The sequence below is a fragment of the Cenococcum geophilum genome (assembly GCF_001692895.1).
Source record: "Cenococcum geophilum 1.58 unplaced genomic scaffold K441scaffold_4, whole genome shotgun sequence".
Taxonomy (NCBI): Eukaryota; Fungi; Ascomycota; class Dothideomycetes; order Gloniales; family Gloniaceae; genus Cenococcum; species Cenococcum geophilum.
In genome coordinates, this window is record NW_027137562.1 from 3,843,123 (window position 1) to 3,864,092 (window position 20,970).

At 48.3% G+C, this 20,970-nt stretch overlaps 8 protein-coding genes across 8 annotated transcripts; 4 read left to right on the forward strand and 4 right to left on the reverse strand.

Annotated features, from left to right (window-relative positions):
* Positions 1-627: 627 nt before the first annotated feature.
* On the reverse strand, positions 628-3,040 carry K441DRAFT_627711 (glycerol:H+ symporter-like protein). The gene is made up of 4 exons (XM_067646175.1): positions 2,657-3,040; positions 2,532-2,599; positions 1,870-2,475; positions 628-1,821 (listed from the first exon to the last, which is right to left on the reverse strand). Exons 1-4 carry the CDS (start codon positions 2,952-2,954, stop codon positions 856-858), a joined length of 1,938 nt encoding a protein of 645 aa, XP_067508911.1. The 5' UTR covers positions 2,955-3,040; the 3' UTR covers positions 628-855.
* A 207-nt stretch (positions 3,041-3,247) lies between these two features.
* Positions 3,248-4,862, forward strand: K441DRAFT_538043 (actin-like protein-like protein 6A; the record flags this gene model as incomplete). The annotated part of the gene is made up of 5 exons (XM_067642510.1): positions 3,248-3,299; positions 3,359-3,857; positions 3,914-4,008; positions 4,059-4,459; positions 4,512-4,862. The coding sequence occupies 5 exons, from the start codon at positions 3,248-3,250 to the stop codon at positions 4,860-4,862; spliced, it is 1,398 nt and encodes a 465-aa protein (XP_067508912.1).
* A 351-nt stretch (positions 4,863-5,213) lies between these two features.
* On the reverse strand, positions 5,214-6,131 carry K441DRAFT_539106 (N-terminal nucleophile aminohydrolase; the record flags this gene model as incomplete). Its single annotated transcript, XM_067642545.1, has 2 exons — positions 5,214-5,870; positions 5,958-6,131. 2 exons carry the CDS (start codon positions 6,129-6,131, stop codon positions 5,214-5,216), a joined length of 831 nt encoding a protein of 276 aa, XP_067508913.1.
* A 284-nt stretch (positions 6,132-6,415) lies between these two features.
* On the forward strand, positions 6,416-11,223 carry K441DRAFT_602644 (uncharacterized protein). Its single transcript, XM_067645275.1, has 3 exons — positions 6,416-6,723; positions 6,780-7,461; positions 7,511-11,223. The coding sequence occupies exons 1-3, from the start codon at positions 6,628-6,630 to the stop codon at positions 11,026-11,028; spliced, it is 4,296 nt and encodes a 1,431-aa protein (XP_067508914.1). The 5' UTR covers positions 6,416-6,627; the 3' UTR covers positions 11,029-11,223.
* Positions 11,224-12,928: 1,705 nt separating this feature from the next.
* On the forward strand, positions 12,929-14,783 carry K441DRAFT_602645 (ubiquitin carboxyl-terminal hydrolase-like protein 22; the record flags this gene model as incomplete). Its single annotated transcript, XM_067645276.1, has 6 exons — positions 12,929-13,049; positions 13,102-13,341; positions 13,390-13,479; positions 13,538-13,869; positions 13,928-14,359; positions 14,421-14,783. The coding sequence occupies 6 exons, from the start codon at positions 12,929-12,931 to the stop codon at positions 14,781-14,783; spliced, it is 1,578 nt and encodes a 525-aa protein (XP_067508915.1).
* Positions 14,784-15,199: 416 nt separating this feature from the next.
* Positions 15,200-17,048, reverse strand: K441DRAFT_214809 (NAD(P)-binding protein). Its single transcript, XM_067640557.1, has 8 exons — positions 16,805-17,048; positions 16,740-16,753; positions 16,621-16,683; positions 16,468-16,562; positions 16,321-16,412; positions 16,126-16,267; positions 15,577-16,071; positions 15,200-15,514 (listed from the first exon to the last, which is right to left on the reverse strand). The coding sequence occupies exons 1-8, from the start codon at positions 16,966-16,968 to the stop codon at positions 15,416-15,418; spliced, it is 1,164 nt and encodes a 387-aa protein (XP_067508916.1). The 5' UTR covers positions 16,969-17,048; the 3' UTR covers positions 15,200-15,415.
* Positions 17,049-17,245: 197 nt separating this feature from the next.
* K441DRAFT_684338 (uncharacterized protein) lies at positions 17,246-18,503 on the forward strand (the record flags this gene model as incomplete). Its single annotated transcript, XM_067651768.1, has 3 exons — positions 17,246-17,519; positions 17,572-17,807; positions 17,862-18,503. 3 exons carry the CDS (start codon positions 17,246-17,248, stop codon positions 18,501-18,503), a joined length of 1,152 nt encoding a protein of 383 aa, XP_067508917.1.
* On the reverse strand, positions 18,281-20,934 carry K441DRAFT_652940 (Glycosylphosphatidylinositol:protein transamidase, GAA1 component). Its single transcript, XM_067647443.1, has 5 exons — positions 20,882-20,934; positions 20,585-20,834; positions 20,291-20,529; positions 19,360-20,240; positions 18,281-19,309 (listed from the first exon to the last, which is right to left on the reverse strand). The coding sequence occupies exons 1-5, from the start codon at positions 20,892-20,894 to the stop codon at positions 18,770-18,772; spliced, it is 1,923 nt and encodes a 640-aa protein (XP_067508918.1). The 5' UTR covers positions 20,895-20,934; the 3' UTR covers positions 18,281-18,769.
* Between the last annotated feature and the right edge of the window lie 36 nt (positions 20,935-20,970).

Here is a 20,970-nt window from a genome sequence, read left to right on the forward strand (position 1 = left end):
AAAGCTTAAACGAATGCTGTATTATAAAGATACTAAGCTAAGTGTTAGCGACTCAGTCAATCGAGATATAAGCACGGTAAAAGGGTCGCGCAAGCCTATATAATTGGATTGTCTATAAACGAGAATCTAAAGCTAGGGAAAGGAAAGGAGAAGAAGAGTAGCGCTGTTCGGTGTTTTATAAGATCTTCGCGTCACGTGATTGCAATATACGGCAATCTGTGGCAATCTGTGGCAACTTGCCGGTGCGAGGTTCTGCCAAGTTCTGCCAGTTCTGCCAGTGCCGTAACACTAAGGAGCAGAAGAAGGTAAAGGAAAGGACACGTCTATTTATAGGCGCCAAGTCTCCAAGCGAGCCCCTAACTAGGGTCTGTAACGGTGCCGTGACAATCTTCGTCGTTATTAGGTATAATTATAAAAGGATAATACTGTACAAAGTATTAGGAAATTTAGTAGAAAGGATAACTATATAGGTTATTTAAAGGGCATAAAGACTTAGTTTAAGAAGAATAAAGTCCCGTTTATTGCTTCTCCTAGAAGCTCTCCTAATCTATTAATCTTTAAGTCTTACGCGCACCCTTTAAAAAAGATGTTTTACGCAAGGAGTAAGACAAAAGAGGAGGCTTTAGCGCGGTTTATAGATTTATTTAAGGAGATAGACTAGAAGATAATTTAGAATATATACAAGTACTATATAAAGCGTCTACACAACTATAAGAGACGTAATGGGCAAATAACAAAGTATTAGAGTAGTAATATATCTTCAAAAATGGTCGATTTTTAGTAGTTGCGCACGTGCCAATATCGGCCGCTTATTTCTGCGCTGTACAGAGCGTTCCCACCCGCTAAGTCGGCCAATCAACATTTCATCCGAATCCCCTCCCTCAACTCTTGTTCCCTAACCTCGAACATGACCTGCACACCAACGAAAAGCGCTCCACAAGCCGACGCCAAAAAGGCGAGCCCGGAGTAACTGCGCACAATGCCTTTAGCTAAACCTTCTAAGCCATCCAGTCCCAGCGCGAACCCAACTAAGTTTGCAACCATCATCATGAGGATGTTTCCAACAGCGCCAATACCGCATATTATCCGATAGGCATTTGGTTGGTCTCGCCATTTTCGGCGTGGAAGTAGAAGTGAGGCGATTATTTCTGGCAAAACAAAAAGTGTAACTAGCCAACCCCACATAAGTAAGCGAAGCTGGATATCATGCCAAAGAGCAACGAATGTAAAGACGGCCAGGTAGTTTAAGATAGACCTGAACCGCCCCCAGAAACCAGCAGCACCACTGCCGCCAATTGGAATATAAATATATCTGACAATCCAGCGATTGAAGCTCCGGTGCCAGCCCCGCCAAAACGCCATAGCAGAGTAATTATCGCTCATACAGCGGACCATGTTTTCAGGGGGATCGATACCGTCCAGAAGGGCCCAAAGACGGAAGAATCGCCACGGTAGAAGGAGTTTTAGCCAAATATGATTTAGGTTGAAGAAACCCAGCATGCTGAGTTGAAATGGTGTGTAGACTTCCCACGACGGCTGGGCTTTGAATATGGCGACCATGTACATGTAATGAATCATGACTTCCATTGTGAGCAAAGCGATAGCGAATCGGATAGCATACAGAGTAGTGCGCGTCTGATTTATGCTGTAAGGACGATATCTTAGCTGGGAGATGTAGTCGTTGAACGTTATTATGGGTCCAGTAAGATAGAGTGGAGAATACAAGACGTAGGCAAAATAATTGCGGAATGAGTAGTCTCCGTTTTTGGCTGGAGCTGAAACACGATCACGCTCAGAGAGGTTGGAAAGATCAAGTTGCTTCTTCTTGTGGGCGTTAGTATATGAGAAGAGGAATGGAAAAGAACGCACCTCGACCGGACTACCGTTACGAAGTTGCAGACTCCAGTAGTAATCCATATTGAAACTTATGAGGCGAAGCACAGTGATGTTGAAAAGAACCTCCCACCTGGGGATAAGGCCTCCATAGCCATCAAGCCACGTCCCCCAATTTACTGCGGTAAGACCATCCTCCGAAAGCGGTTGAAGGAAGACAAAAGAATATATTCTACCAAATGAATATCCCCGGCAGAGCTCATTCGCGAAGAGGACTCCAATATTGAAGACCCAGGTTGCCGTAGGGATATATTCTTTTGGTAACTTTTTGCTTAGGCTGTAGTTCAGGTATAATATCAAGAGCACTTTCAATGTTGAGAATCCGTGTAAAGCAATAAGAAACAGAGTAGTAAATAGTACATTGAAAGAGATGCGTTGCTCAAGTCGAGCATCTGCAGCAGCGGATGTAGGTAAGCCTTGAGTTAATCTTCCATTTGGCCCAGCAGATGGCTGGACTTGGGTATACGTGTCCGCACGCCAAAATGTGTCATACAGCTTCCGAAGAATCGGATGAAGAATGACAATCAGAAATAGATACGGAATATTTTTTCGAAATCCAGAATACTGGGCATCGGAGTCATCCTAGATCTGGGTTTAGCATATGGCGAAATGTGTGAGAAGAAAATCAGGGAACATACAATCTTGCGGCCAGGAATCCAGCCCTCGGAAAGTAAAGGGGCGAATTTAGCATAGTTGGGATGTGATTCTGCATGTAGCAATAAGAAATAGAGTTGAGAAATATTTTTTTCTGATTAGATCCCACCTTTCGAGACATCATACACCACCTTGAACATGAAGGGTACGGCCGTTATGAAAACAAAATAGTAGATATAGAACTCTGGAGTCCTCCATCTTGAGGCTTGAGCCCCTTCAACGCTTTTTGTAGGCTTGCCATTAATTAGCCTAACTTGGGCTTGGCCATCTTGCTGCGGAGAAGGCCTTGTAGGATCAAGACGTAGCTCATTTAGAGCTTGCTTTGGGGGTGTAGTAGAAGAAATTATAAACCGAGTGTCTAGAGTATCCAGAGAGTAGAGTTGGCGCAAGTATTGAAGCCACATCATGTCATTTGGTTCTACCTGAACATTTCAGAGATCTACGAAGGAGTGTAAAGGAGTGTCGTGGACCGCCGGAGGCTGGGTGATGTTAGCGGAAAGGAGAGAGGTCGGTTGGACGTTTTCCAGAAACGAATGTCAACGCCAACCTCGCGATGCGACAGGCCTTCACCCAAACCAATCGCGACCACAACTACTAGATACTCTAGATTCGGCTGTCGAAGGAGATTCGCGCGTCAATGAACCACTCTCAGTAAACCATCTATCAACAAAGGCCGCCTAATCTCTCCCTCTATTGCGCGATGAATATCCCAAACTCATCCACAGCTCCAAATGCTTCGGAGTACGCTGGAGGTATCTTTCTTCAAGCTTTCTCATACTTGATGCCAGGCGCACTAACAGTTCCTATCTAGACGAGGTTTCAGCGATCGTTCTCGACCCCGCTTTCTCCACCACACGTGCGGGCTTCGCGGGTGAAGATGGACCAAAATCTGTCGTCCCAACCTACTACGGCGTGATAGAGTCTGACTCAGGACCCCAATACCTCTTCGGCGAGAATGCGATCCACAATCCTCTTCCAAATCTCGAGATCAAGAACCCGTGGTCATCAGACGGTATAGTTGAGGATTGGGAGACAGCAACGAGGGTATGGGAATACGCCATCACATCGCGTTTAACAGGCGCAAAGCCCACCGATCCCGCTAAAAACGGCCTTAACGAGCCTTCGAACGGGGATATGGATGTAGAGATGGAGGCATTGGATGATGCAGAGAAGCCGCTGGCGGATAGTCCATTACTGATGACGGAACCAGGCTGGAGTTCGTCTAAGGCGCGGGAAAAGTACATAGAAATTGCAATGGAGGACTGGGGCACACCGGCGTTCTACCTTGGAAAGACTGGAGTTCTGGCGGCGTAGGTGCGAACCACCAAGAACAACTAATGGCGGGTCTCTAACAATATGGGTACAGGTTTGCTTCGGGCAAAGCTTCAGCTATTGTCATTGATATTGGAGCGTCTATGACTTCAGTTACCCCTGTAGTTGATGGGATGGTTTTGAAGAAAGGTAAACCAACTACTTTGTATGTGAATAATTGATACTAAATGTTCTGTTAGGTGTCCAGAAATCACCACTTGCTGGAAACTTTGTCTCGAATCAGATTCGCCTTATATTTGGGCAAAGCCAGCCTCAAATTCCTCTAACGCCACACTATACGGTCTCCTCAAAAGTCCAAGTGGACGCAGGAGCACCGGCCCAAGCCACATATAAGAAGCTCGAGAATCCGCCAACAGCATCGTTCCGCCGATATGAAGAAGAGCGTGTCTTGACCGAGTTCAAGGAATCAGTCGTAGAAGTATGGCCGGGTCCAGGAAGGTTTAGTAACGGCACAAACGAGGAGATTGCCAAATCAAGCCCCGGCAGACCTTTTGAGATGCCCGATGGCTGGAACCAGGTTTTTGGCGTGGAACGATTCAAAGCTGCGGAAGGATTGTTTGAAGCAAAAGCTGCTTTATTCGTGCGTACATTAACTAGGTTTTGCTTTGCTCGTATTTTAACATCACATATAGGATGCAGATAATCCCCGCCCGCAGGATAGCCAGACCATTCCTGAACTCGTTCGTGCTGCCATGAACCATGTAGATGTCGACCAGCGACATGTACTCCTCGCCAACGTTGTCGTCACCGGTGGCTCTTCTCTGCTTTATCACTTTACCGACCGCATCAACTACGAGCTACAGAACCTCTACCCTGCGCCTCGCATTAGGTTAATAGCACCGGGAAATATTGTTGAGCGCAAATATGCAGCATGGATTGGAGGTAGTATCCTGGCGAGTCTAGGTAGCTTCCATCAACTGTGGATCTCAAAGAAAGAGTATGAGGAACATGGGACGGGGATTGTGGAGAAGAGATGCAAGTAGGCTGGTTTTCTAGAGAAGTCTGATCTCCATCGGTCTAGAATGGGTCTGTATCTGGATGTCTGTACTGCCTACTTTGCGTTTCGGATGGGCGTAGCTCGGAAAAGAATGGGAAATTAATGATATCAGCTGGGCTCGCCTAGCGATGCTCTTTGAGAGCGCCTTCGCAAGGCAAGCTGAAGGTGGCTAGGTATTTGTTTATTGAGAGCGTCAAGTACCCGCAATATCTATAACCTGACTGAAGCTTCTTTTTCAGGCCTGCATAGAATTACATGGTCTCCATGCTCAAAACGCTATAGTATACACTGTTCACCTCGTTCTCCTTTGGTCCCCGACCCTTTCATTACGAAATCCTTAAGAATCCACCTCCATCTTCTCCGCCGCACCTGCAACACTTTGGTCATCCAGCTCGTGCACTGTAACGTACTTGCTAATCTCCTCTCGAGTAATAACCTTCTCATTCAGCACAGCAGTCGTGCCCCTCTTAAACCTATAGTTGCGCTGCTTCTGCTCTCGCACGTTGGGAGTGATATAGTTTCGCATCAGGGTCGTTTTTTCCTCTGTGATTACACATACATCCACATTACTTCCCGACCCCAAGTCGTTAAAGATACCGGCCTGAATTGCGTCTGCGGCTAGCTTGATGGCCTCTTCCCGCGTCAGTTTTGATTTCCACTGTGTCTCGAAAACGGACATAGCAGCAAGCGACCCAGATCCCATGGTAACATAAGGGAGCTTGTCAGTCGAGCCATGTGCGTGCACAGTGAAAAGATGTGCTCCAGTAGGGTCAACGCCAGCCACAACAAGGTAGGCGCCAATGTGACCTTGGTAGCGGAAAAGGTGTTGTTTAAGCATCGTCATACATGTTACGACACGCGGCTTGCGGCCTGTGGACAGGGCGTGGAGCTCGAGGTTGGAGGAGATGATGGCAGTGGTGAATTCGGTGTCAGCGGCAGTACCGGCGCCTGCGCACCAGATCTGCGGAGCGATATAGTGGAGTTTTTCACAGTTCTAAGGTATACAGTTAAAACAAATAGAGAATGGGATTCAAGCATAGATATGATGTTTCTTAGTAGACTGCGAGATGAGTTGGCATACCTTGTCTGCCACGATAGGTCCGCTGGTGGCTCTTGTGTCGGCCGCAATCACCACTCCTCCCTCATATATACATCCTACAATGGTCGTACCGGTACTGGTGGCCTTTGGTAAGGGTACGCCCTGTGCATGTAGGGCAGCATTGCGGTTGTGGTTGGAAAAGTCGAAACCGGGCATGGTTGTGGTGTGGGCCGGGCCTGATGAGGTCGACGGTATTGATGAGGTATCGTTTAGACTATCTGATGAAATGAAAGTCTTTGGTAGAGCACTAGAGGTAGTGAGGAGTTCAGGAGATGTGATAGCTGATGTCAGGATGTTGCTGTTCGTGGTGTACGCAGCTGTCCGTGCCTAACTGAAGCTCTCCAAACGCGAAGCTCACCGCGTGCGGAGCTCTCCGTCCAAGCTGCAGGCTTCCAATCAATCAAACAGTCAACAACGAAAGTGAATTGCTTAAGGCATACGGCTTGCCGCTCTCATTCATAGGAGCGCAGGCCACATCGCCGCAACCACTATTTTCAATAAAAGCGTCGAACTCTTCCGCCTGAGCCCTCCCCGGCTCCATTCACGCTCCTTTTCCTCGCCATCTTTTCCCATTCCTCATGTTGAGGACAGACTCCCGCTAACTCGAAGGACTCCATCGCGCGAGGTTCGCCCTGAATACATCTTAGCCAGTATGGCTTTTTCTTTTACAAATGCTACACAAGCTGGAGGTCCAAACACGAGCGCTCAAATCCAAGAAGCACTTCCACTCCAAGTAGTTTTCACGGAGGTATATACTCCTTTTTGGACCTCTGTCGCAAACATTTTGCTAACAACATTACCCAGGCCCTTGGATTTTCTAGTTTAAGCGGCGACAAAAAACTGAGATTGCTTCCTTCCCCATGGCCAAACAATTCCCTACCTCCCTCTACATCCTCTCTTTTGAGTGTCGCCCCAAAGAAAGGACTGGTAGCTGCGGCGTCGCCGGACATGCTCGTCATAGCAACTATGGAATCCGTGCGGCAAACTCTCACTGGTTCTGGCGCAGAACATGATGGAATAAAAGAATTTACGCCGCAACTTAAAATACGAGTACCGAGACTCTCACATGTTGCTTTTTCAAGCAACGAAAACTTCCTGGTTATCATTGCTGAGATCGGTGGCGGGCTAGCTGTTTACAATGTCCAGTCTCTTTTACAAAACAAAACTGACCGACCGTTTGAGATTGGGACCAATGGGGTTTCTGTGCGTGGTCTCATTCCAAATCCAAACCCGGAATACGAGGAGTTGTTTTCAATAATTCTTGCCGGAGGGAAATTACTGCTGGCGGAGCTGAAAGAGCAGAAGCTTATAAATGGGCCGAACGGGCAACCGGTGCTTAAAGAAGGTGTGAGTTGCGTGTCTTGGAGCCTCAGAGGAAAACAGCTTGTGGCAGGGTTGGCCGATGGAACAGCTTTCCAGATCAAACCAACTGGAGAAGGTGTTGCTGCTATACCTCGGCCTCCTAGGGTTGGGACTGATACGCATGGTATGCATTTATAAATATATTCCTAGGGGTTAATACTAACTCTGATTAGTATCTTCCATATACTGGCTTGCTAACGATGAATTTCTGGTTGTACATTGCCCAAACAATCCTCCTACTCCTCCGCCAGGAGACGAGCGGCCGGATTTTCCAGAGTTGGCATATCATCTTATTCAGGCTAACAAAGAGCGGACGGGCTTCACGTTCTCTAAATTTGAAGATCCTTGTCCTCTAATGGATAGTGTTCGCGCGTTTCCTCCTCAGAATTTTATCTTACGTCTTAGGAAATGGGCACCTGCTTTGGAGGATATGCTTATTATTGCATCCACAGGTAGTTCCGAGATTGGTTTGGTTACAAATTCGGACGTCCCTCTTGCTCAGGACGCGCCGGTTAAGACTTACACAAATACAAACCTGGCTATTGACTCCCGGCGGGCACAGTTGCCCACAAGTAGTTCCACTGGAGACGAGATGAATGACATCATAGCCGATCCATCAGCTATCGGCTTAGCACTCGACTTGTCTAGCAAGGAGAAAGTGCTCCGTCCTGTTCCTATGGAAGAGGAAATCACTGAATCACCTACCCCTCTTCCAGCATTGTACGTTCTAAATAATGAAGGTCTTCTTTGCGCATGGTGGATTGTCTATAACGAGTCGGTAAAACAGGGGACTGGATATCCTGGTCTTATTGCACTTGATGAAGCACAATCAGTGCCGCCTGCGCCTGCTCCATCGCAACCGATGTCGATGAATGCAGGTGCAGCTTTTGGTTCTTCGGGGTTCCCTACCGGGGGAGCTATGTTCGGCAAGTCGACATTTGGAGCTTCAACACCCCTTGGTGGTTCAACGGGTCCCCCTGCTTTCGGCAAATCGACATTTGGAGCTTCTACCCCACTCAGCGGTTCACCAGCGGCGCCTGCTTTTGGCTCGACAGGAGGTATCGGAAATCGTGCCTCACCATGGGCAACAGCAGGATCAACTCCGCTGAAATCCTCCTCGCAACCTCAGCAAAGCCCCTTTTCTAACCTTGGTGGAGCCTCAGGATTTTCAAAGTTTGCCGCCGGCAACAACGCGGCTGCATCGCCTCTATCAAGCTTTGGGGGTGGCGGTAGTGCCTTAGGAGGTTCTGGATTCGCTGCACTTGGACAACAAAAACCTGCTCAGCCTGCATTCGCCAGCAGTTCCACCCCAAGCTTTGGTGGCATGAGCACCGAGCCAAGTTTTGGGTCTACGGTCACTGTTGAATCTAGCTTAGGAGGAGGATCAACACTCCCTTCTTGGGCTAATACTCCGGCACAGCCTGCGGGATCGTTGTTCGGGCAGCAGTCCTCTTTTGCATCAACTAAGGAGTCCGATATGGGAGATGCAGACGACGATGCTCAGGATAGGGAACGATCTGAAGTTACACCTACCCCGCAGGTGCCACAGAACCAGCCAAAGGGCCTTTTTGGCATAAGCTCTAGCGGCTTTAAAATTGAATCTACATTTAGAGGTGATGGGACGGCCAAGGATGACTTACCAAAACCCACAGCCCCGTCCAGCCTTTCTCTTTTCGGTGAAGGGTTTGGCAAAGCCCTTGGAGAAGCGAAGCTAGCAGAACCTATCACTCCAATCAAGAAAGAACCGGGAACTGAAAATCAACCCAGTTTGGGGGACATATCGACTACGCCTGCTGCTCCACTAGAATCAAATGGGCCTAAAGAGCCTGCTACTTGGAAATCCCCAGGCATTGCGAATACCACTACAGCTACTAAACCTCCTGCAAGTGGGCTAGAGAAAGAGCCACCAAAGCCAGCGTCTCCACCACCTGCAGAATTCCCTGTTATTGAGGAACCACCTGCGCCTCTTCCTCCAGATCCGATGATATTCAAGCCTACTAAGAACACAGAGGATGAGTTGCCACCACTCGCTGGAAGTCCCGCTATTCAAGTTGAGGCACCGTCTTCGATACCATCGTCACCAGCCCCTTCAAGTGACCATGATGCGGGAGAAATATCGGTTGAGGAGCAAGAAGATGACGAAGAAGAGCTATCTCCATCGGACGCAGTCCGTAGGCCTACGGCTCAACCAACGTGGTCATTTTCGAATAGTTTGGCCGCCGATCAGATATCTCATCGAGTTCCGCCTCAAGCTCCTACCCCTCCTACGAAGTCTGCCAGTTCCTCTCGATCCCGGAATCAATCTAGGAGCCCCTCGCGGTCGCCTGTTCGGCCATCCTTGTTCCAGCAATCTTCCACCCCAGCAGGCTTCCCCAAGGCAGTACCTATTTTCCCACCTCCATCACGAATTCAAGATTCCCTTCGTTCTCCAAGCCCTGTCCGCTCGGCTTCCAAATCTACTCTTACTCCTCAACGACCACACATCGTACCGGCTTCTACGAAACCTACCGTACCACCATCTCTGCCTAAAGCTCCTACACCCCCTGCAGAGGTCTCTGATCTTTCAGATGATGAGGATGAGAAGATTCGCCAAGAGCTCCAGAGCAAGGTTGTCCCGAGTCGACACCTCGACCCTTTCCTCGCACACCAAGACTACACTGGAACCGTTACTAAACCTGGAATCCCTGGTCAAATCGAGCGTGTATACCGTGACATAAACAGTATGGTAGACACGCTAGGCATTAACGCACGCTCGCTTGCAGCATTTATAAAGTTCCACACTGAGCCCCAGCATGCGTCTGAGCGCACTCGTGAAGACCTAGAAGAAGTATTAGATAAGGGCGAGGATGGCGACTGGGATGAGGACTGGTGTCTGGTCGAGCTCGAAGATCTCATGGTGTTGGAACACGAACTCGAGCAGTCGTTGGATACTGGGAGGGTATCTGCTGTACATGATAAGCTCCTTCAGCTTTCAGCACTCCAGCGCGATGTTGCGAAATTGAGAGTTAGGACCGTGGACATAAGGCAACAGATTCAGGCGCGCTCGGATCCGGAGAAACTGGAGATGTTACGGATGCAGCCGTTACCCCCGGAGCAAGCGGAGCAGCAGCGCGCTCTTCGGGCGTCTTTCGCAGCCCTGATGAAGAATCTGAGTGATACGGAGGAAGCTGTAGTATTGCTAAAGACTCGTCTCGCGAGTACGGGAGACAAAACGAAGGGGAAGCAGGTTCCTACCGTTGAAGCTGTCGCGAACACAATTTTGAAAATGACGAGCATGATTGAGAAGAAGAGTGGTGACATTGATGTTCTGGAAACGCAGATGCGAAAATTGAGAATGGGTTCGGAGGCTTCAATGCTACGAAGTTCCAGGGCCGGCACGCCAGCTAGAGATAATGGCGCATTCACTACACCGCCGACGTCGCGAGGCAGGATGACTGCATCAATGAGGTCGGATACGGAGGATAGTAGCCCTGGAAAGACATTTGGACTTTTCTACACCCCTGATGGCACGCCGACTCGTGGTCCGAACGTGTGGTCTGGTTCGGTTGTGAAGGCTGCGGGCGTCGGTGAGCTGGACGAGGAGGAACTCGAGATATATAAGGAAAAAGCGGCCAAGAGGAAGGTCCTCACGGATCGCTTGGCTGCGGCGCTATTAGCTCGTGGTACGAGGGTCACGACGGTTAGTAATTAGCAGGGGATCAAAATGTATGATAAGCGATGGGCGTTGAATACTAATGCTGGTCGGGTGAAGTATTATTAGCGCGAATGCATCGTTGGCTGTTGGCTAGGTAGAAATATGTAGATGCTCAGGAAATTGGCTACAATAAAATGCCGGAGACGGGATCAAGTAGTGTTCCTTTCATTTAATATCATACAGTGAAACCCCAAGAACTTAACCCATTCTACAATCCCTAAAGGTGCTCTGTCCTGGTTCTATGACTGGTCAGGATTCGTCCTGCTTCAACTATGGGAAATTACCTCACTCTCGTGTATTTTAAACCAGTTCTACTACTTCGTCAGAGCAGTCCCTGCCGAGTCTCCTTTTCATACTTAGCTCTAGCATATTTCATTCTGTCTCACCGCTTCCCTAGTAACCCACCGGGGTATTTTTAATCACTTTTCCCCTATCTTCTCCTTATGCATTTCCTTGCATAATTTGCGATGATCGGTGGTTCTTTAGCTTCTCTCCTAATCATATAAGAGAAGACTTGCGCTCTCGCGGCTTAACCAAAATACCCTGGCAATGTGCAACACACAAGCCGAAGCCACCCGAAAAGAGTAGTCTTATAGCAGCCTCAATATAAAAGCCCGCTCTGGCCCGCTCTTATAGGGTTATTATTATCCCATCCTCTTCTAGCCGATGACACTCATTCCGACGCTTTTCATACACCCATAGGTCGACCGTGGTTCATTGCTTGCCGCGAAAATGATATGTTTCAAGAGTACTCTGCCTTCTAAGACTAGGTCTACTCAGATACTCTTCACAGCAAAAGACGAACTTCCCAAAACGTTCGCGTTTCAAAAGCAAGCATCACAGATTTCCTTGATAAAACAAGAAATTCTCCGATGTGTATGACTTACTTGCCCCGTTATCAGAAGGCCGTGCGAGTACTTGCGTTAGTTTTGCGACAAGATTGAATCTGGAATAAGTCAACCCATCGGCGTGCATATTGGCTATACTCTAAACAATATAGGCATATAAATTGCATATCAAGCTCGCCATCTCGCTTTATTGATGCATAATATCGTGCTGGGAAAACAGAGACGACGGGTGTTGTTTCGTAATGATAATCATCAGCTCATCACTTGACCGAAAAGATTCATGTAGACCACCACCATATGCCGGAAATTCAGATCGACCGGTGTTTTACTTGTCCCGCCAACATTAATACATCCTGCTTGCTAAAGCCTCTTAAACTGTCTAGAGACTTGGGTCTAGGTTAGATGAATAATGTAACCGTAACTGTGGAACGATGGAAAAGAAAAAGAAAATAGAGAATTTTCTTGGGCTCCTAAGAATATGTGGCGTTTCTAAATCGTGTTTTGCTATTCAGCGCTTGATACTCTCATGCAATGACACACAACAGAATCCAAAGCCAGTGGAGGAACGTAACGCGGAAGGTTTACTTTATATAACTTCGTCAATATAGAGATAATACCGAATAAGTGTGTGATATAGATTATGAAATGATGCACTCCTGCTTCAGCAGCGAAACTGACAGATAAGCCCAAGAATAGATAGCAGAAACTAAAATAGAAGGTTATTCTATTCTACAGGACGGGAGAAGCCCGGCAGGAAGGGAAGTGGACGGGAGAGAGCAAGACTCCATTTATTTAGCGTGTCAGCCACGCGGAAATCCTTGACCGTCTGGGCGGGAGATCGGCGTCGCGGTTGGGCTGGCCAATTACGGCACAACACCGGAATCTGATTCTATAGTTGGTGTATGCAGGTCCGCCTTATTCTCGAGCGCTCGAGGGCTAGTCAAGACGTGACAAGACAAGATTCCCACTTCGTTCAAACTTCCAAACTACTATCATCTTTTTTTTTACCGAGCCATGTAGTCTGCTTCCTCCTTCACCCGTCAGCCATCATGGACACCATTACCGTCACGCCGAAGACAGCGCCAACGCTGGCCTCGCCCAAGGTGACCAAGAACACCAAGCCTTCTGTGGGAATATCTAGCGCTGTTTCGGTGGTTGAGTTCGGCTGCGGTAATTTCCCCAGAGCATGAGCGTGTATCCCAATACTGATAGGCACATGTAGAGCACATCCGGCAGCTCTTCGAGAATGCCAGCAAGAAAAACGCAACCACAAACTATACTCAACTCCTACAAACTATACACGAGAAACCCAGCATAATAGCTCAGACCCATAGATCCACCCCTAACGGCGACGGCCGGTCCATCGTTTCACTACGACCACTATACTTGTGCTTACAATGTCCAAATGTTATGACTGAGGAGGTTCGAGATCGGCATTTTGATGCAAAAGGGCACGCGTTCTGTACGTACATAGGAACACCGTGCGATTATGAACTGACATTGGAATCAGCCGTGGAGTCACGAGAGGGCTACCTATACTGCCAGGGCTGCAACGACTATGTATATGACCCTATATTAGAGAACATCCGGCTTCAGAAAGGTCAGTATCATCTTTTGCCCTGAATTACATGGCTGAGCTAATTTGATTTGAATTACAGGTAAGAAGCGGAAACACGACGAGATCAATAATCCTGAAGACCAAAAACTCATTTGGACAAACGCCTCTTTCGTCCCCTGTCGAGCAATTGGCCTACGAGGCCTTTACAATATGGGTCAGACTTGTTTCATGAGTGTCATCCTGCAAACACTAATTCACAACCCATTCATACGGAATTTCTACCTGGCGGAGGGACATAGGCCGGCAGACTGCGAAAAGGAGGCTTGTGTGAGTTGTGCTATGGATGAGATATTTATCGAGTTCCACTCGGTAGAAAAGACGGAAGGCTTTGGCGCAGTGAGTATGCTGCTCGGGAGTTGGATGGCCGCACAGGTATAGTCCCCGAATACTCATCCGCGGAGCGTCCTATATTTACTGAACCACCTCCCAGGCCCTTGCAGGCTACCAGCAACAAGATGCTCATGAATACATGCAATTTGTCCTAAATACCCTCCACCTTGAAAACGGCGGCTCCTCTTCCGACTCAAATTCGTCCGACTGCAATTGCATAATTCACCAAACCTTCTACGGAAAGCTTCAGAGCACCGTTACATGCGATAAGTGCCGCAATGTCACAACAGCACTTGACCCTGTTATGGACCTCAGCCTCGACTTGCGAAGTCAAGCAAAGAAACGGAAACTGGACGGGGAAGCTGCGAAGGATGCAGTGATTGATCTACGAGACTGCTTAGAGCGGTTCACGGCTCGCGAGAAGCTGGCAGCAGCAGAGTATACTTGTCAGAATTGCGATAGCACGCAGCAGAATGCGACAAAGCAACTAAGCATTAAGAGGCTACCGCCCGTGCTGCCCATTCATCTAAAGGTAAAATCTTTGGCTCTATATCCTCTCCTCCAAACCGTTCGACAGCACTAACGCTTCCCAGCGCTTTGAGCACTCTAAATCCTCCTCCTCCAAACTTGAAACTAAAATCAAGTTCTCAATCCGACTAGACCTATACCCATACACCACCCAATACAAAACCTCAAATTCGCAAAGCTCTAAATCCTCGGCCGCCATAAAGTCGAACTATAACATCAACTCCCCCGCCAACTCCCTCACCTACGAACTCTCTTCGGTCATCGTACACAAAGGCAAAATCGACTCAGGCCACTACGTCTCATACTCGCGCGAAGGCAACGACTGGTTCCTGTTCGACGACAGCAAAGTCGTGCTAGTCAGTGAGGCCGAGGTGCTAGACGCGAATGCCTACTTGCTATTTTACACGGTTGGGAGTTTGGAAGTGTGATAACCAACACCAGAGGGCCGGAATCTAGAGTTCCTTGTATAATCTGCTGTTATGAGCGTGTATCGCGAGCAGGTGGCATAGCGGGGAATGTTGCGGGCGAAGTGGCATTTCCGGGTCGGCGTTTGTTTTTGCGTGCATCTGAGGGGGTAACCCTCATAATCTGAGTTCCTAGCATGGCGTAAGCGGATTTAGGTGGGCGGACTTTTGTCTAATTGGATTTGGCGTGTTATGGCATGTGGTTTTCTTTTGCGTGCGCCTGATCTTTTGATGTGTTTTCTCTCCACTGTATTTGCGTGTGTTCGTATACATAAACAACCGTGGGAGCGGGAGGACGGTTGACCCCTTTTAGGGATTTTTGTTTGGTTTATCAACAGGTTATTAATACACGGCTGAGATGATCTAGCCACCTCTACTAATGACTCCGTTCGGCTGTTGGTTCGCGCGCTGATGAAACTTTAATGACTGAACTGCTCTTGGCAAACCTTATATCAAGCGCGGGTATTCTACAAATATGCATGTCTTTTGCATTTGTATGTACAAGACGAGAGGTACAATATGAGACTTCCAGAATTTCTCGCAGCTGAGTTTTACACAGGGAATATAGTTGGTAACAAGGCAACAGCGCAAAAAAATCATTGGTCGTCGATGACGTGGAGGTACTTCTTCTCTTCCCGTCTCTCGCGCTTAGTCTGTGGAGGAAGGTCATAGAAGGCCGAGCTACGGTAGCCTTTCTACAAAAGAATTAACGTTGGCGAAGGGATAGTGAGACTCAACGGAAAGGAGAGACGCATACCAGGTATTCGTACGTTAGATTCTTCAACTCTGCAGGCTCGATATCAAGATCCTTGAACGTCTTCGCAGTTGGGTCAATTGTCTGGTCAATGAATTCACGTTCCACTTGGTCGGCCGACGTTATTGGCCACCACAGAGCACGGTTGATGATCTTGGCTGTGGGTTTCCATATGCGTTTCGGGATGTTGATATGCCGCCTGTGCTTGATAATTTCACGGTCTACCAGCTCAGCAATCTCGGCCATAGAGTAGTTAGTTGGGCCATACAGCTCAAAGGTTTCTGAGGCTGTGTTGTCATCGTGGAGCATCTGTTCGAGGGCCATCCCGACATCGATTGCGTGAACTGGCCAGAATCGCTCTTGCATCCAGTTTGACGTAATGAAGTTCCCCCGGCCTGCTAGCACATTGAGAAGGCGATCTTCGAAGCCAAACATTGGTGCTGGTCGAACGATTGTAGTTTCGGGGTAGATGGTTCGCACAACATCCTCGCCATACGCCTGTTGAAGATTGGTTAAGCGAAGTCGCACGCTTCTAAGTTATTGAGGCCCTACCTTTGCTCGGTAGAACTCAGAGGGAGAGTTCTTGTTAGCGCTATGTGAGGATACGTGTACGAATCTGTCGACGTCATATTTGGCTACCGCTTCGGCAATCCGCTCAGCGCCCTCAATATGCACATCTTCAAGATCAAAGTTCCTAGGTCCTTCAAATTAACTTAAAATTCCAGATACAAAGTGCGTTGAACTAACTTTGTGGGATAATCCCTTCCGATGAGGTTGTACACGATATCGGAGTGTCGTATGCTCTCCTCAATAGAGGCGGTATTCCGGAGATCAAATTCCTAGGCTCTATTAGCACATTATGAAGCCCCGCAAGCTCCAGGATGTATGTTTTACCATAAACACCACTCTTCCTAGATCTCCCGCAACCTTTAAGTGGCGTTTGGCCATCTCCTCTCTAAAAGGAACAACAACCGTGCATCCCGAACGTGCTGTTTACATCTCTGCGTTAGATTATTTTTCGAGGTTCAGAGTAGATTGAATCAGTACCCAATCGGTTCACGATATATCGGCCGAGAAATCCTGTTGCTCCGAAAACGGTTGCGGTGTAGCCTATGGTTTGAAGGGTGAGCGGGCGCTATTTTTGCGGATGGAGTCCTTGATTGTACCTCCTAGTGATGACCTAGACAAGATGTTAGAGACACATCTAATTATTCAGATCCAATTGACTGACCTTCCGCCTGATATGGTAATAATGGGTTTGCCAGTTCTTGTGATTCTGACATCTTGGTTGAGGCCCCGCCGGTAAACCCTCGAGATATTTGGTACACGGGCGGGTGTTGACAATGCTATGGCCAGGCCAGCTCCGGATCGGGTGCAATGCCTGGTTAAATCCATCTTCTGGCCGGTCAATGGCTGAGTTACGGAGTTGTGGATCGGTGTTGAAAGCTCTGGGTGGCTTCACGTCGTGCTGTGAGAGATCGCGGAGAGACTGAAATTCCGAAGTTTTGCGGCTCCAGCGCGAAGCTCACCAGAAAGCAAGAGGCGGCCATCCAAACACGAATCAGCTTAAACTCATCCACCAAAAAAATTTTCCCTTAAACACCTCCAAGCCCACATCTACCACCTGAAGCTTTTAGAATACCTTTCAACCCGAAATACGCGCCTCGCAATAATGGCTATGGATATAGATACCATTCCGAATTTGCTCGGAGATCAGCGAGATCAGGCCCCGGACGAACTCCAGCACTTCTTTATTCAATTTGAGGACTATTGGGAGAGGAAATTATGGCATGAGCTTACAGACTCCTTGATCGAATACTTCAACCACCCAGAGAGCGCACCGCAACGGATACCGCTATACGAGACCTTCATCAAGACCTTTGCTGGAAAGATCAACCAACTAAAGCTCGTCACATTAGGCTTGAGTGCCGCTTCACAGTGCAAAGGTCCGCTTTATTATGCTTATATAGCTTAATGACTAAAATTAACATATTACAGATGATAAGGAGCGTCTTGCTTTCCTTTCGGCACTCGCAGAAAAGGTTAACAAACCTGCCTCTCAAGATGCCTACGTTTACGCAACAGTCGCAGCAGCCAGCGTTCAGTTAAAACTAGGAGATTACGACGGTGCACGGAAAAAGCTAGATGAGTGCGAGCAGATACTAGATGGTTTTGACTCAGTGGAGACAGTTGTACATGCTTCCTTCTATCGTGCAAACGCCGATTATTATAAGGTAGGCTCTTTAGATCTTCATAATTTATTTGGATGAGATACTGAACACACATAGGCCAAACATGAATTCGCTTCATACTACAAGAACGCCCTCCTCTTCCTCGCATGCATAGACATCGCTACTCTCGCAACCACTGAGCGTCAATCCCGAGCCTACGATCTGAGCATCGCTGCCCTCGTTTCAGACTCTATCTATAACTTTGGAGAGCTTCTCCTCCACCCAGTCCTCGATTCCCTTACGGATACCCCGCACGCCTGGCTCCGCGATCTGCTCTTTGCGTTCAATCGCGGCGACCTTGTCGCTTATGACGTTCTCGCTGGCAACATATCCAAGAATGAGTTACTGCATGAGCATCAGACATTTCTTTACCAGAAGATATCCCTGTCTGCGCTGACCGAAACGGTGTTCCGTCGCCCACCGCACGATAGGGCTATGACTTTTGCTACTATCTCAGAGGAGACCAAGGTGCAGCCTAACGAAATTGAACACCTTATCATGAAGGCGTTAAGTCTAGGGCTTCTGAGGGGAACTATCGACCAAGTGGCGGAGATCGCTAGGATCAACTGGGTCCAACCAAAGGTATTGGACATGAAGCAGATCGAGAACATGAGGGCAAGGTTACGGGATTGGGATTCAAGCGTCAATCAGCTCGGAAACTGGATCGAAGGAGTTGGGAAGGATGTTTGGGCTGCATAGAAAGTTTTGTGTTGCATGCCTCCGAGCTGGCGGTGGTCTAACGAATCATCCCTGCATTAGTGCAGGAAACAGGGCTAGATGCATTTGTATAATCATAACAACGGCGTTGATAGCTCCCCTTGATGAGCTATTTCGGCACGAATCGAAACACATAGACCAAACCCATGACGTCTACATGTTCTTAAGATCAGCTGTTCACACACTTCTCAATATCTCATAATTTATTCTAAGTAACTACCATGACTCCTGTCTCCTAAATGTATCGATCACGCCTTTTTCGCCCCTGCTTCCTCATTTGCAAACAACGTCCCAGCAACCACAACTGCTCCGGCAAACCACGCCGGCCACCAGACCAACCAGACCACAAGCTGGGTCCACATACCCCAGACGTGCCACCCCTCAGCTGCCTGAACGAGCACGTTCACGACATCGGCACCCCAGTAATACGTTGCTGCTGTTATAATTACAATCGGATTAACAAAGCTCAACCCAACGCTCATTATAGCAGCGAGAGTTTTTCGGTTGCGGGTGATAAGTGATGAAGACGCCTTCTCACTCGATCCCTGTGCGGGCACAATAGGTCGCACGAAGGTTAGGGGAGCAGCCAAGAGGCCAACCAGGAAAGAGAGGGAGAAGTTCAGAGTCGCAAGTGCGGAGAGGAACATGCCGAGGAGAAGGAGCGAGAAGCATTGGATTAGGATGGTCTCCTGCGCGGACGGACGGCGGAAAAACGAGAGAGTAAAAGCGGTTAAGTACGGAAGGCTGAGCGTTAGCAGACCTGTAAAGTAGAAGCAAGCCTCTAGTGTCTGCAACACAGTTAGGGGAGATTGATTCGCAAAAGTGCGAGGATACATACGCTTTGTGGAACATTATTGAAGATGTAGAGGGGTAAGAGTCCAAGGAAATGAGCACTGCTGACGAAGGCTAAAGGGAGGAAGAGCTTCCGTTCGAGAATGGCAAGGTTGGGCTCTGGGACTAGGGCGACCATGCCATCTTTCTTAACGACTGCCATGTCCGGCTTCTCGGACGCTTTTGTGTCTGTTGATGCAGGTGTAGATTGCTGGTTTGCACGACCACTTTGTACCCATAACGCTATCGATGTGATCGTGAAGTTTACGGCGATCAACATAGCGCTCGGCAGATACGTTCCAATGCTTACGAACCGGTTCGCTTGCATCAGGAGGTAGAAGAAAAAGCTTTGATGGAGGTGTTCCAGCAGGTTGTTTAAGCTTCGGAAAATGCTCTCTACGGTCCGCCCAAGAGACATTTCATCATGCCAACCATCTCCAACTGTCTGAAGCGTTATAGCGTCAACGTGGTAGGGAATAAAGCTGCTGTGCGGACCAGAGGCGTGCCCCAATCCTTGATTTATCATGCCTCGGAGCATCGTTTGAAGCCTCTCTTGGTAAGAGTCATCATGCTTCCACATGCGCTGTAGAGTGCAGCTGATACCCATCTGCCCGCTAGCGATTGAGACAACGGTGTTGAAGAGGTCTAAGTTAGGTAATTGGCCGTTCACGCCATCATATACAATATGCAGCTTGTCAAACCTATGGCCCCAAGGCCCGGCTGGATAATCAACAGCTATGGCTCCTTGGAGTGCGCCACTTTTAATTGAGAGCGGTTCAATGGACGTAGGGGAGTGAGAATCATGATAAGCATCTACCCAAGCTTGAGGCCCCGTAGTACTGTCTCCCGAAATTAAGAAAATGATGTCTTTTGACCACAATGACCACCCTGTAAAGAGTAAGCGGCATGTCTAGATGCATAACAAGTGTGGGCCCTACTCTTGAAGTACCGAGCCAGCGTCAAAACGAGTGCCACCCCGCTGTGATTCACTACTCCATCCATATTTGTCCAAGCTCCAACCAAAACAATTGCCTCCGTAGCATCTGCTCTTGGCCCCTGAAGAATGGCGTACACATTCTGCCCAGATATAGTCCTGCCTGAGGAAGAATACTGGTACTTTTGTGTGGAAACTTTGAGCCCGGACGAACGTAAAATATCACCAAGCCTTTGTGTTCTCCTATGACACTGTTCAGCCTCAATTACTCCTAAAGGAAAAGAGGAGTGGCATGTACTCATCAAGTGGCTTGTCTACCAGTGCCGCAACCTCATGCCTGTATGCTCTGAAAATATTATGTTCACTGCCCGTGAAATACGTGTGTACCTGGCCAGGTAGGAGGGCGTTTTCCGAAACGTAGGTGTTCCTAGAGTACTCGTTTAACGGCAGGACCAGTAGCCATACAACTCCAACGAGGATACATAAGGCGGAAAGGTAGGGGGGTAGCTTCAGAATTCGGCCATCGCGGCGGAGAGCGAGGATGGATGCTATTACGCGTTTAGTTTCAGTCATATCATTAGAACAGAGGTCTTACCTGCCAAAGACATGCTCTTGGTGGCTTCAATGCATGGTTGGTCGCGGGGGTTCCTTTAAAGTCGGCGATAATAATCGCTTCGGAGCCGA